The sequence below is a fragment of the Rhinolophus hipposideros genome (genome assembly GCF_964194185.1).
Source record: "Rhinolophus hipposideros genome assembly, chromosome: 13".
NCBI lineage: Eukaryota > Metazoa > Chordata > Mammalia > Chiroptera > Rhinolophidae > Rhinolophus > Rhinolophus hipposideros.
The window spans coordinates 57,577,738-57,591,456 of record NC_138059.1 but is presented as its reverse complement, the minus strand read 5'-3'; the positions used below and the strand labels follow the sequence as shown (position 1 = coordinate 57,591,456).

At 40.7% G+C, this 13,719-nt stretch overlaps 1 protein-coding gene across 4 annotated transcripts in view; it reads right to left on the bottom strand.

Annotated features, from left to right (window-relative positions):
* CHD7 (chromodomain helicase DNA binding protein 7) overlaps nucleotides 1-13,719 on the bottom strand; it is a 177,975-nt gene that overhangs the window by 24,325 nt on the left and 139,931 nt on the right. For all 4 annotated transcript variants that reach the window (XM_081070843.1, XM_081070846.1, XM_081070844.1 and 1 more), the window contains 6 exons: nucleotides 10,765-10,908; nucleotides 9,429-9,684; nucleotides 3,839-4,049; nucleotides 3,093-3,288; nucleotides 2,627-2,794; nucleotides 2,260-2,439 (listed from right to left, as the gene is read on the bottom strand). In XM_081070843.1, the coding sequence (XP_080926969.1) occupies nucleotides 2,260-2,439; nucleotides 2,627-2,794; nucleotides 3,093-3,288; nucleotides 3,839-4,049; nucleotides 9,429-9,684; nucleotides 10,765-10,908 (1,155 nt within the window). The remainder of the gene's footprint in view (nucleotides 1-2,259; nucleotides 2,440-2,626; nucleotides 2,795-3,092; nucleotides 3,289-3,838; nucleotides 4,050-9,428; nucleotides 9,685-10,764; nucleotides 10,909-13,719) is intronic.

Sequence of the window (13,719 nt, the reverse complement as noted above, 5' to 3'; positions counted from 1 at the left end):
TTGCACGTCCGGTTAACAGAGTCCAGACATGACCCTGAGGAAGCAGAGAGCTCTCTGAAGTCGGGGGTCATCTCAAGATGGACACGATCACGTCCAACGTCACAGATGTCTTGCAGCGTGGAGGGCAGAACAGTACGGAACAGGCCACTGGAGTTTAGGAGAAAATAACGAAGACCAAAAACGGCTCTAGCAGAAATGGACATACATATTCTTGAAAAGCTAAGACTGAAAGATGTGAAGCATGAAGCAGGAGGAGGCAGCCAGGAAAAACCTCAGCATCTCAGCAACTTTGGCATCTGAATGGTGTTACTCAGGTGAACAAATAGGTGTGTGTGTGAGTGTGTGTATGCGTGCACAGCGGATGGAGGGGCAGGGATGCTGGACTTGGTTTTGTGTATACTAAACTTGAAGTATCTGTGAGGACTGAGGAACCTAAAAAGACGCAGAAAGACGTGACGGGGAAGGTGTGGGTCCCAGAGACCCGAGGAGGCCTTTCCAGACTGGAGTAGCTGGTACCTGTCCACGTGCGAAAGGAGGGAGTTGGAGCCCGTCTCACACCATCACCACACACAAAAACTCACTTAAAAGGCTTGTAGATCTAAATGCAAGAGTGAAAACTATATAACTTGTAGAAGAAAACACAGAAGCAAATCTTTGTAACCTTAGGTTAGACAAGACACAAAAACTACAAACAACAAAAGAAAAAAATGGGTAAATTGGGCATCATTTACATTAAACACCATTAAGAAAGGACTAGAAAAAAATATTTGCAAATTGCATTTGGAATTATTTGCAAATTGATGAGGAATTTTTATCCAAAATATAAAGAATTCTTAAACCTCAATAATAAAAAGACAACTCAGATGATCAAAGGATTAGAATAGACATTTTTTGAAAGACAATATACATATGGCCAACAAGCACAGGGAAAGATACTCAACAGCATCAGAGAAACGCAGATCCAACCAGAGTCAGCTATCACTTCCCACTCACTAATATGACTACAATCAAAAAGTCAGAACAACAAAAAGTGTTGCTGAGGATATGGATAAACTGCAACCCTAAAACACTGCTAGTGGGAAAGGAAATGGTACAGTCACTTTAGAAAACAGTCCGGCAGTTCCTCAGGGGTTAAACACAGAGTTAGCATAAGATCCAGCAGTTCCATTGCTGGTATATATGCAAAAGAAATGAAAACATGTCCACGTAAACACTTGTATGCAAATGTTCATAATACCCTTATTCATAATAACCATAAACTTCACTATCAACTAGTGATTAAATAAACAACCCCAATGTCCATTTTAAACTGGCAAATGAGACAGACATACAATGGAACATGGTTCAGCTACAACATGGATGAACCTCAAAAACATTATGCTAAGTGAATGAAGCCAGAATGAAAAGACCACATGTTGTATGATTCCATTCATATGAAATGTCCAAGGTGGGCAAAGCTATATAGAGAGAAAAGAGATCAGTGGTTGCCAAAGATTTGGGATGCATGGGGGGAAGGACTGACTGTTAATGGGCATGAGGATCTTCAGGGGGTGATGGAAATGTTCTAAACGTACATGTGGTGGTAGTTGCACGAGTCTGTCCATACAGGAAAGGCACTGAATTGTGTACTTAGAACAGGTGAATCTTATGGTAAGTACACTCCGTTTCAATAAAGCTGTTCAGAATAGAGTGGGCCTGGGTGTGCATGGATGGAACAGGACGCAGGTGAAGCCTCAAAGGGGCTCTTGGCGGAGTGGCAGGTGCCCAGAGCTCATCTGCAGAAGAGGTGGGGAAGGGGTGCAAGCTGGAAGTTGAAAAATAAGTAAATAGGGAGTCAACGGAGACATCTGGTGCAAATAACGCTTGTGTGGATTTCAGCTTTGAAAGACGACTTATGGAGTTGAAGCTCGAGGGGAACACAGAGGAGACGTTTTAAGGATAGGAGTGACTTGACTGTCCTCATAGGATGTGTCAGGATTCAGGGTCTCAAAAAGTGGAGAGAATGGGGTCAAGGACACAGGTACAGAATCAACCGGGAGAGCCGGGAAGCCGATCTGAGGACCAGGGAAGGTGACTACCAGCGCCATGTCCATAGAACAGAACCCAAAACACAAACAATGCTTCATGCATTAAGGGCTCTGCAGGAAGTTAGTAATTAATTTCTCAATTTGCAATATAAACCAAACGTTACACATGCATCTCATGGTGCTGTACGTAAACTCTATTACACTTCTATAGAAAACCTGCCTCTATTCGCACCTTAGCAAATGTGGAACCTTTCCCTTCAGACTCAATGGTGATGGTGTGGGTTCGCCGTAGGAGAATCTGATCGATGTCTTCTTCGCAGAATTTAGACCCTTCATCCTCCTCGTCCATGAGTGCACCATAGGCCCCTTTTCGTAGAAGATCCTCTATTTCTTTCTTGGAAAGCTGTTGTACCTGTTTTAGAGGAGTGTTTAAGATAATTTAGAATTGAAATGTCTGTTTTTCTCAAAGAGGGTGAACCGGAGTTATAACAAAGGAAATCTGAGGTTGAAAAATAATCAGATGCTGAAGAAAGTCTCACTATCATTTAAATCAAAGAAGGAGGCAGAAGAGATGAATGGGCCGCGCCAGCGCAGCTTACCCCGTTGGTAGTGTTTTCCCTTCCACTCATGGACTGCAGCACAGCTTTATCCAGACCAAGCTTCAAACTAGCCTTGTCGAACATCTCCCTTTCATAAGAATTTCTTGTAATCAGCCTGTAGATTTTCACAGATTTGCTCTGTCCTATTCTATGACACCTAGCCTGAGCCTGGAAGACAAAGGAAACTGATGGCTACCAAAGAAAGAAACACTCAATTGTCAGTTACAAGAGCATCTATTCCAATAAACAGAGGTGCAGTTTAGAAGAGGGTTAACATACGAAGAAATTACTTTTACATTATTAATAAATTGATTACTAGTTGGTTCATTTGCCCCGATCATGGGACACCGCCTGAGTGACTACATGACTTTAATTTATTGCTCTGATGGAATTCTCTGTCACAGTAGAATGGCTTTTAAAAAAGGGGGGGTAGGGGAGCATCAGGAAGATTTTCTTGCGTGTTTACCTGGAGATCATTTTGGGGATTCCAGTCAGAATCAAAGATGATGCAGGTATCAGCAGCAGTAAGATTAATGCCTAGACCTCCTGCCCGGGTGCACAGGAGGAAAACAAACCTATCAGAATCAGGTTTGGAGAACCTGTCGATAGCTGCCTGGCGGAGGTTGCCTCTGACCCGGCCATCGATCCTTTCGTATGGGTACCTGGAAAATGTCAGCATTAACAAGGAGGCCTGACAAACGGCTACACTACCCCGGTCTGTTTTTGTTTTGTTTTTTCAGAAAGTAATACAACGTGGGGTATATATTAACAGAATATTATTTTTCAGAAATAATGTCAGCGCAAATAGGTTTTGTTGTAGTTTTTCATACAATAGGTTGAATGCCCAAAGACTGCATTTTATTTTACTTCCTGCCCAGTGAAACAACTACACTCTAAAAATAGCGGGCACTTCTAACTGTAGAATGACAAACAATTTCAATCTTAGGTAAGAACAATCCTCCCCTAGTCAAACGAGAGAACTGGGAAACAAAATCGCCCACGAAATGATGCGGAGTCCTACTGCAGCCACCACACAGAATAACTGTCATGGACACATCTGTAGTTTTTAAAAAGAAATGTAGCACATTTCCCCCATTCCATCCCCTTTATCGTAAATGTCACTTCAGGGTGAAGCACTTAGAGCCCTGTGAAAGGTCGTTTTTTTTTGTCCCCTTTTCTTTTCCATTCCTACGGCACCACCATGGCCCTCACCGTCTCTGAATGAGGTAGTCTTCCAGTATGTCCAAGCAGCGCACCATCTGGGAAAAGATAAGCACCCTGTGGCCACCAGCCTTCAGTTTGGGCAGCAGCTTGTCAATCAGCACGAGCTTGCCAGCAGCCTGGATCATCGCCTGGAGCTGAAAATCTGGAGAGTCTGCACTGTGTGTTTCTTTAAACTCTTCCAAAATTTTCTCTTCAGCACCTGCAGGGATTGGACAGCAAAACGTGAATACTGTAAAAGGTTATTACTAAAAACAATGAACTTGCTTTCAAAACCCACTGCAAAATGTAAGAACTGGAATGTTATACTCATGTTTACGAACACGAATCCATTCACTTGCTCAAAGTTAGGTCTACATAAAACCGGGAAGGTAGAAAAGGCATCGAAGTTTTAAGCACAACACATTTAGGCATTTGGAAGGAAAAACCACATTTTCCAACAAACAAATGTTTGCTGATTGTAGAAACTGAATTTCAACAACAGACTGTCAAGCCAGAAGTGGCAGAAACAAGCCAAGGGCCAGATACCTACAGAAAATTTGGAACCTAAAATGCTGAAGAAATGAAGATCTGTTTACTAGCTGAATATAAACAGAAACAACAAAATCTGTTCTGAAACTAAGACACAAGAGGGTAGAGATCTAAGGGCAGTGTAAGGGCAGTAGTTTGTCATTTTTCAGGATAATTTGTAGGGATTCTTTTCCAGGGGACCTTCTATTGCAATCTCTAACTCTTCCATATTCATTCTCATCTGATAATTTCATAAGGTACAAAAATTCTATCCTGAATTATGCAAAGCTCTTAAAATTTTAAAAATAAAATAAACCTGTTTCACGTAAGACTTCTATGCTGAAGCCTCTTTCTTCATAGCCCCCCAGAGATTTCTGCTTGTTCAGAGACTTGGGTGCATTAGAGAGCAGCCCCGAGAGAATGACATCCTTCTCACCACTTCCTCCTGACCCCAAACACACACTTATCCAGGAACCAGCAGGCTAAGCTTCCTTCAGCTGCTTAGGTGGCTTAACTAGAATTATGTCACATGGGTCTGGCCTCCTCCCACCTCTGGGGTTAATCGGAGCATGACTGCTGCGCTCAGCTCCCTTCCCTAGGGACAGGGTGCAGTCACCTATTCTTTAGAAAATACAAACAAACCCACCTAGTGAGATTGGTTCCCAGCCTTAACCTGTGCCAGAAACTTGAAGCTACTCTTCTTACCCCTGGTTTTAAACATGTGAACTGACTACTACATACAAGATGGGGACATACCTCAAAAGGGTTTTAAAGGTTAGGTTAGTCAGGCCACCCCAGCCACATGGACGGTATTTCTGCAAACAGCAGCAGATGTAGCAAAAGTGCCATCCGATTTCCATTTTAAGGGCACTTGCAGAAATTAAGTTATGACACGGTCATATGCAGAAATGCAGCTTGTTAATTATTAATCAACAAAGAATCTTCCTGAGAACGGATTAAAGTCACGTAATGCCTTTACGAAGCAGTAAGGCCTTCTGCAAAGCACACTGCTACTTCTTATGAAGGGCGACTGGCAGAAAATGCCAGCTGGGTCACAACTGTCAGTCTCTCACGCCCCTTTTCCACATGAATAAGAGGCTAAGATTCAGACTGTTCGTCTAAGTGGGAAGAAATGCAAAGGTTTTACTAGGAAAATGTTAACTAGGAATGTTCTTGAATAAAGTTGAATCATGTTTTTCAAAACATAAAATTTTAAAATCTAGGTTCTAGATTCAGGACAAGAAGACCCTCAGCAGTCAGGAGAAAACAGACTTAAGTCCATGTATTACATTGGGGCTTTTTAAAGTTTGTTCTTGTTGCACCATATACTCTAAGCTCTTTGCAATTCTGGAAGAGATTTTACTCTTATGCTATTTGGGTAGTTATATTTTGTCCATACTAAGATTACAATTCATAATCAAAATAAAATACAGTGTTTTAGTTTAAAACAAGGCAGTGGTCAATGAATAGTTTTCAAAAATGAAATAATCTTTGTTGATAAAATAAATATCAGACATGCTTGAATTATTTTAGTAAAAAATGTGAAACTGTAAATAATTCAGTCAAATTAGTACAGAGATTTAATTTTTTTCATTTTAAATTTATTCAGAGATTTATTCTGCTTTTTTAATGCTACCAATTTCTCATCTTACAAAGAACAGGCAAAATTAAAATTCTTTCTCACTTGACAAAAGCTACTGCTGAATTAATCAATTTAGATCTTTGTTATGAATTCAGGTTCTTAAAATGGCAACCAGTTTACACTAATACTTCATTTAAATCTATCAGCAAACGTATTTCCTGTATGATTTCTTTAGCGTTATATTTATTATGGCTGGATTGAAGGGAAGGTGGTAGGGAAGGTGTTGGGGAGGAAAACAGTTTCCACCTTCTGATATCATAGCCAAATTTTCAAGTTTATCAATTAGATTTACCTTGATGTTAGATTTGTAAGTATCAGAAAATGAACCGGAAATAGATTACGATAAGCCAAAATACGTAGTTTGTTGGCACTGACCTAAATTAAAGTACTGCTCATACTACATTTTAAAATGTGTGTGTATGTGTGTATCAAAGACAACTTGAAATAAGTGTGAGAATCTGGTCACTTAAACAGACAGCTACTATGAAGGCAGTGGCTGCAATGTTACCTAGTTGTATTAGCCACAAACAAACAAGAAGTTATTTTCTTTTGAAGAGTACCAGAAAAAAAAAAGTTACTATTTTCTCTCTCAAATCCATTCTATCATGTAAGTTTCAGCCTTGTTTTATTACTGCCCACTATTCTCTATATTCCTCCTACCCTCAACAATAAAAACAAATGACTCAAGTCACCCCTAACCATTAGGGGGCTTTGACCAAGTCTGCAACATTCTTTTTACTGTCATGTAGGGGAACTAAAATTGGACATTTCATTCTAAAAAAGCTTGAGTCAATAATAATAACTCCTTTTATGTTGCCCACTTACCTGCTTCATTTTTAGCAAGAAAAACAATTGGCAACACTTAACGGGTGCATACAGTGCACCAAACGCTATTTTAAGCACTTAAGCACTAATATTAATGCACATTAAAAATATTTCCAATTTATATAGTTTGTGTTCTACCATCACTTCTACTTTTTTTCCTTCTGCTTTGCTTATGTTACCACTCTCAGTTTATGCATAGTTGTTTCTATTTTCCCCAGTTACAGAAATGCTGTGTTTTGTTGAATTAAACTTTTGTTTGATTGGGGCTCTTCTACTCTGCCACAACCAATACGAATTTCAATTTAACCTCCAAAATTGAAAACTTCCTTATATCTGCTCAATAAATGTGTGCAGAGACGGTATCATAGAATGTGTCAGTACACATTCTACTCCACACCTCTGTGAAACACAAGGTTATCTGGGAAGCTGTAACACCTGATCTGTGTGTGTGTGTGTATTTTTTGTTTTTCACTAGAATTTGCCAACATAAAGGCATAAGTGTACCTGCTTAACAGACACTTCATAACGCGTTGTAAGGACAGAAAATCTGACCTCAAGGTGTGACCAATTAGTGCAACTGCCACAGATCCAAGCCTCAGAAGTCCTAAGAGCCTCCTGGTAAACAATGCACGATACAGGATGACCCTGGAGAGCAATCAGCTTCGGGAAAGACCCACCAGCTGTGTTCTGGAGGAACTTCCCCCCTCACAATGCTCAATGCATGCAATTAGTATGTAACCAAACAAGGTAAACTTGACGAAACTGGGAGTGGATACCTAACAACCATTGCTGAGATCATCCCATCCTGCTGGCAGCATTTAATCTCCTCTGTGAGTGCCTTTTCTTTCCCTTGGAGGCTACACTGCCTCATTTTCTTTTTTTTACCCGACATTAAATGCAAAAGTGAGTGTGAGTGAGTGTGTGTGTGTGCATGCATGTGTTTACTCATAGCAGCTAGTGCCCTAAGCCCCAACTCCATCTCCCCAACTCAGGAACAGACTGACACTCACTATAATGGCCGTACAGGCTCTTAAACACATGGTGATTAGCAGGTTGGCAGCATCAAACATACAATTATCACACATGATACTCTCGCTAGAACGCAAAGCTAAAAGCACAGAGTTTGACAAGGAAATTCACTGATGTCACACACAGCAATGACCTCAGGTGCTACGCTCAGGCTGTCTCCTAGGTGTAGACCATTTGTCATTTAGGAATTGGAACTTCTGGATCTGAGGTGGCTGATAAGTGCGTAAGTTATGAAAAAAGGAAAGATTAGAAACTCTTTAAATTCATTGCCCTTGAACCTCCTGGGTTGCGATAAAGACCAAAGCAGGCTTTGTTCTTTCTCCCCTGGAAAAACCCCGAACTGCACTGCTGGCCAATGACGACTGAGCATAAGCACCCCCATTAGCCAGCCATCATCTTACCTGGACCCAGATTAACTCCAACCCAGACCAACTACCTCAACAGCCTCCTAGCTGGGCGCTCTGCTTGTCTGTCCTTCCCAACCACCATCTGTTTTATACGACGTTGCCAGATCAATCATCCTGAATTACATTTCTAATCACTTCTCAGCTTTAACACTAGCCGTGGTTCTCCCTGCCTACAGACTACAGCCAAAAATTCCATAAGCTAGCATATAAGGCTTTTGCACATGGCGAGGGCCCCGCATGTCTGGGGTCACCATCCTACTGTTTCCTGCATGCACTTTCTACTTTGGGAACTGGGCAAATTCCCCTTTGTCTTCCCACCTTCTTTTCTCTGCTCATGTTATTACATCAGCACAATGCCCTCCGTTTTACTACCCCTGACTGGCAAAATCCTTCCAACCCCTGGCGGCCTGTCTCAAAGCCATTGCTTCCTAAGGGCTTTCCTAATCTCAATCCCTGACAAACTGAAGGCTCTTGTATTCTCCAGAGCTTCTTACACACCATAGGCATGAAATATGTATTCCTTTAATGACTTTCAGAAGTATCTAATACAGGTTTTAACTCATATCGGTTACATAACACTATCAATTTCGTTGAGAAAACAGGAAGACCATAAAGTATTCATTATTAACAGGGACAAACTATGATCAAAGCCTTAAAATAATCTCATTCTTAGGGAATGGGTGCTAACGGGCTCTAGACTGAGAGACATTGTCTCCTATCAAAGTTGTGAGACAGCTAATAGTTGCCTTCTCACACCAAAGTTCCTCTTTCACGTCTCTGATTTACACACACACACACACACACACAGATGATCTCAATCAGGAGCTAATTTCTCTTTAACTGTTAGCACTTTTGATGGCTTTTAGCCATGGAGCACCAACACCTCCTTTGGTCAGGTGAGCTGGGAGAAAGGTGAGGGGTGGTCCCGCCTGCTTCAGGGACTGGCAGGAGCAACGGTCCTCTGACTTCACTGCCACAGGAGGAGGCATCACAAAGAATAGGAAGCTGGTGAAACCCACAGTGAGACGACAGGATACAGTGAGACGACAGGATACAGTGAGACGACAGGATACAGTGATGACTACAAACCATAAAATCCTCAGTCTGGAGGGAGAGAAGCGTTTCCGGTGTTTTGATAGTCATTAAGTTTACAAATGGCCAGGCTTACCGTTAATAAGATATGGATGATTGCAGCACTTTCGTAATTCCATCATAGTGTTTAAAAGATTAGGTACGTTAGCTTGACCACCACCTTTGGAAAGAAATGTAAAATTCTTCTCAAGGATGGCTCGGTAATATTTCTTCTGAATGTTTGTTAGCTCAACTTCAATAATAGTTTCTTCTTTGGGGGCCAAGTTCTTTTCTACATCCTCCTTGAGACGTCTCAACATCATTGGCTTTAGAATAGCCTGTAGTTTTTGCACCTAAAAAAGGACCTTAAGTAAATACTGGTATCATGATTTGCTTGCATGTTAAAACATATCCTAACAGAAAAATCAGGATTATCCTATTTATTTACCATTCACTTTCATTTGTCAAAGCCCAGTAAGGGCAGGAAGGCACTCATCTTCCGGCGGTCATAGCAGAAGGGTGAATGATTCAGTTTCAAATGGACTGTTTCACCCATCCAGGAGTCCTGACCAGCCAGAAAGCCTGACAAGTACACAGCAGAAATAACTGAATTTATTCACTTTGCTTTCCCTTCTCTTTGTCTTAAGCCGTAAGCATGATGAGGAAGAGGGAAGAGACTGTGTGTGTCCTGGGAGTCCACTGCGTTAGTGCTTTTCCTTTCTAGAAAGAGTAAGTTAGCAGTTACCTAGTCCCTGCACCAATGACCAAGCAGAGACGTCTCTTTCTGGTTCTCTTTTCTGTTAATTGGCAATAGGATGTAGAACACCAGACAGTTTTTATTTTATTTTACTTTTTAAATACTACACTTCTTTTCTTTTCTTTTCTTTTTTAATGTGTTTATCCAGGACCTATCAGCTCCAAGTCTAGCTGTGGAAGGTGCAGCTCACAGTGGCCCATGTGGGGATCAAACCTTATTTATTTCTCACAGAAATCCTGTGGGGTAGTTATGACCCATGTTTCTAAATGAAAATACGTACACTCAGAAAAGTAAGCAATGTGACCAAGTATACTAGTTAAGAAACAAGGCGAGAACCTTAAAACTCCAGGAGGCAAATAGTTTTACACATTTCAGTGGCTTCTGACACTATCCCCAAAAGCATACCTAGCAAAGCCACCAACCTGAACAGGTATGTAAGCTCTCTGCAACTCTAACAGCCCCTCATGAGGGCAAATGGACAAGTAAACAAACAAGAAAACCTCCATAATAAAGACCTGGAATATGCAAAGAAAGGAGATGTAAAGCTCACTTGTCCAGTAGGCAGGAAAAAATTGATATAATTTACATTTTTAAACAGTTTAATATTAATCCTTTGCCATTTCATGGCTTAATCGTTAATTAGATGACCAAAATACAAAGTAGACGTGGTAGGTACCTGTTCTTCGGTTTTCAGATCACCAAATTCTTGCATAAAGGTGGTTTCTGAAGGGAAGCGACTTGGTTCCAAGAAATGAAGCAAGCTAAAGAGCTCTTCCACAGTGTTCTGTAGTGGGGTCCCCGTCAGCAGCACTTTGTGTTCCTACAGGAATGAATACAAGAAAAGCAACTGGTCAAATCGTAACCAAAAAGAGTTCCTGAGAAATCAGAGCACCGCTCTAGATATCCATGTTCCTACTTCTACTCATTAACATTAATTTAGCGTCCACTCTATGTAAAGAACAGGAACTAGGCATGAAGGCGGAAATACAAGAAAAACACAGTGCCTGCTTCAGATACACACACAGAGGGGCCCTCTAGAACTCTGCAGACCCTATAAATGTGCCTTGTCATTTCGTCTCGTCCTGGGGTTATGAGGGCAACATTTCAGTGTCATGGCTTCACGAGTCCCTAAAGTCTCAGTGCTTTTTCCCCACCAAAGTTGAAGATTTTCCCTCAAATCCCTAGACTCAGATAAAGCTTACACGATTCTTTCTGTTCTCTACATCAACAGCACTCTCATCTCCCCATCTGCTTCCTGCATGACTCATGTTGGAGACAAAAGAAGTTCTTCTACATGCAACAGCATATGAAAAACTATTCTGTTCTGCAAAAATTTCAAACTAGCAAAGAGGTCAGCTTGGTTTTAAATACCACAATCACTTTTTTTTTTTTAACAGATGCTATTTCTAACTTTGTCTCTTGAACCAAATTAGGTATTTCTTTAAAACAATTCTTCCTGTTTACAAGCTCTTTCTCTGGCTTTCCTTATGCATATGTACCCCTTGTTCTTCTATTTTTTATATCCAACACAGAGGAGCTGTTTGGCAGTGACCAGTCTTAACAACAGTGAGTTTATTAATCTCAAGTGCCTTGTACTCTTTTCTACTTTGCCCATTTGATACACAGCATTGCTATTAAAGCTATTTCGAAAACTGATTATACCTTCTAGTAGGTTCAAAGCAATATTCTGCCTTAACTTGGAATCTGACAAGACTTGGTTGCCAAACAGAGTATATGCTCAGTAAATACTAGATGAATGCTGTAACTAAGGACATGCTAATTTTCTTAATATCTACCATGTCTTATCTGTCAACAAAGCTCTTTGAAAGCGAGGTGAAGCAGTTCAATTTGCTTTTATTCTTCCTTTTCTCCCCTTTAAATAAAGAGGTCTCTGATTCAGAAGATACACAGATTACCATTTTCAGGCTCGTTAAATCCATGAAGAGTAAGGAGTTTGCAAATCAATTTGAGATTTTTAAATGTATAACCCTATTGGTGAGTAACACGGCCACAATCCCTGAGCTATTCCAGTCCTGAATAGCTTTATCCCAGATTTTTAAATAAATACTGTCACAGAGTCATTGCAATGGAAGAGCTGTACTGTCTCCCAGTTTTTCATATCCTTTCTTACTGAGTTAAATCCTGAACCTCTTCCCAAATACTTCAGAAAAACTTATTAATTGCAAAATACACTTATTTGTAAAAAGAAACTCCATTTTTTATGTGGCTTCCCCTGAAGGGCTATTTAAAGCCAGTTACACCGAAAGGTTATTTACACATATGACCCTTTTACAAGGTTGCATGTGAGTAGTGGGATAGAACTAGGCTTCCACTTGAAAGTAGGTAACTATGAAACAACATCCAGTTAATACACCACCCGTCCTAAAACGTCATGTAAGAGACTCAGGCCATCAAGCTTATCACCTCCAAGCTCTGCTGCACCAGCAGATATGCTTTGGGTTTAAAACCGTTACCATTCTTTTTAGCTCTGATGGACTGATGTCCATTTACTTTCATTTCGGCAGACTTTTAATTTTGTGAGGCCTCTGACATGAAAGATGAGCTAATGGAATCAATGAAGTACTACTCCCACCTCCAGAGAATTCCTTCCGTGTCAGTAAGGGACAAGGAGAAGGCGGTGCTTTCCAGAGGCCCTGTAGAGGACAATGGAGACCAGCGGACACCAGACATGTCCCTCAGCCTATCAGCTCACAAGCATCTCCTCTGTGTGGAACAGCTGAAGATGCGCACTGGTCTTTCCTTTCTGAGAATGCATGTGAAGATAATCCTCATCAAGTGCACTTTCATCCTGAGTCTAGTGCAGGTAACGACAGTTCCCTCTGACCTGCTCCATAGGTGGATATAATTATTATGTGCTATTTTTACTGTGACTAATTGTAGGAAAGGAGAATAAAAAGGCAAGTGTGTAAGTTCTCATGATGTTTACTTTAAAGTAAGGATTTAAACACCGGGTAATGAGCTGTTCAGAACTGGATAAATACTATTATGTACTAATTCTGAACGACAATTATGTGTTCCATCTTGAAAACATTTCTTCTGAGATAAAAATTCTTGATCAGAAATACAAACATTTTGTTCATTTGCTAATCCCAGCTTCCCAGTTGGTGAGCCATGAATGAATTACAGTTAAGCCAAGTCTTTGGGGCAGCCAGAGGGGCTGTGAAAGTCGGGATCCCAGGACTGGTTATCTGTGGCAGTGGGCGGCCCTCTCAGCTTACCCTGGTGTGACATACAAATATTACATTTTCTGTATGTGCCATTATGTGGAAAAGGTTAGGAAACACTGTACTATGTAACAGAAAAATTATCTGGATAACAGATTCTAATCCATTAATGAAGTGTTACCAGAAACACTGGAAAATCCTTTGAAGTCTCCCAATGACAGATTGTTTGATGTTGATAAAGTTCTACTAATCTGTGTTCACCAATGGAAGACTGTTTTGCAGCAAGAATCTACTATCTGGAAATATGTGAACTAATAACACAGAACAACTTCGATAAACTCACTGTGGTAACTACCTATTTAGCCTTCAAGAAATCATGCTGTAATTGTCCCTTATGTGGACCTCTGTGAGGATGGGGCTCTATTCAGAAGATGTAGTTAGGTATT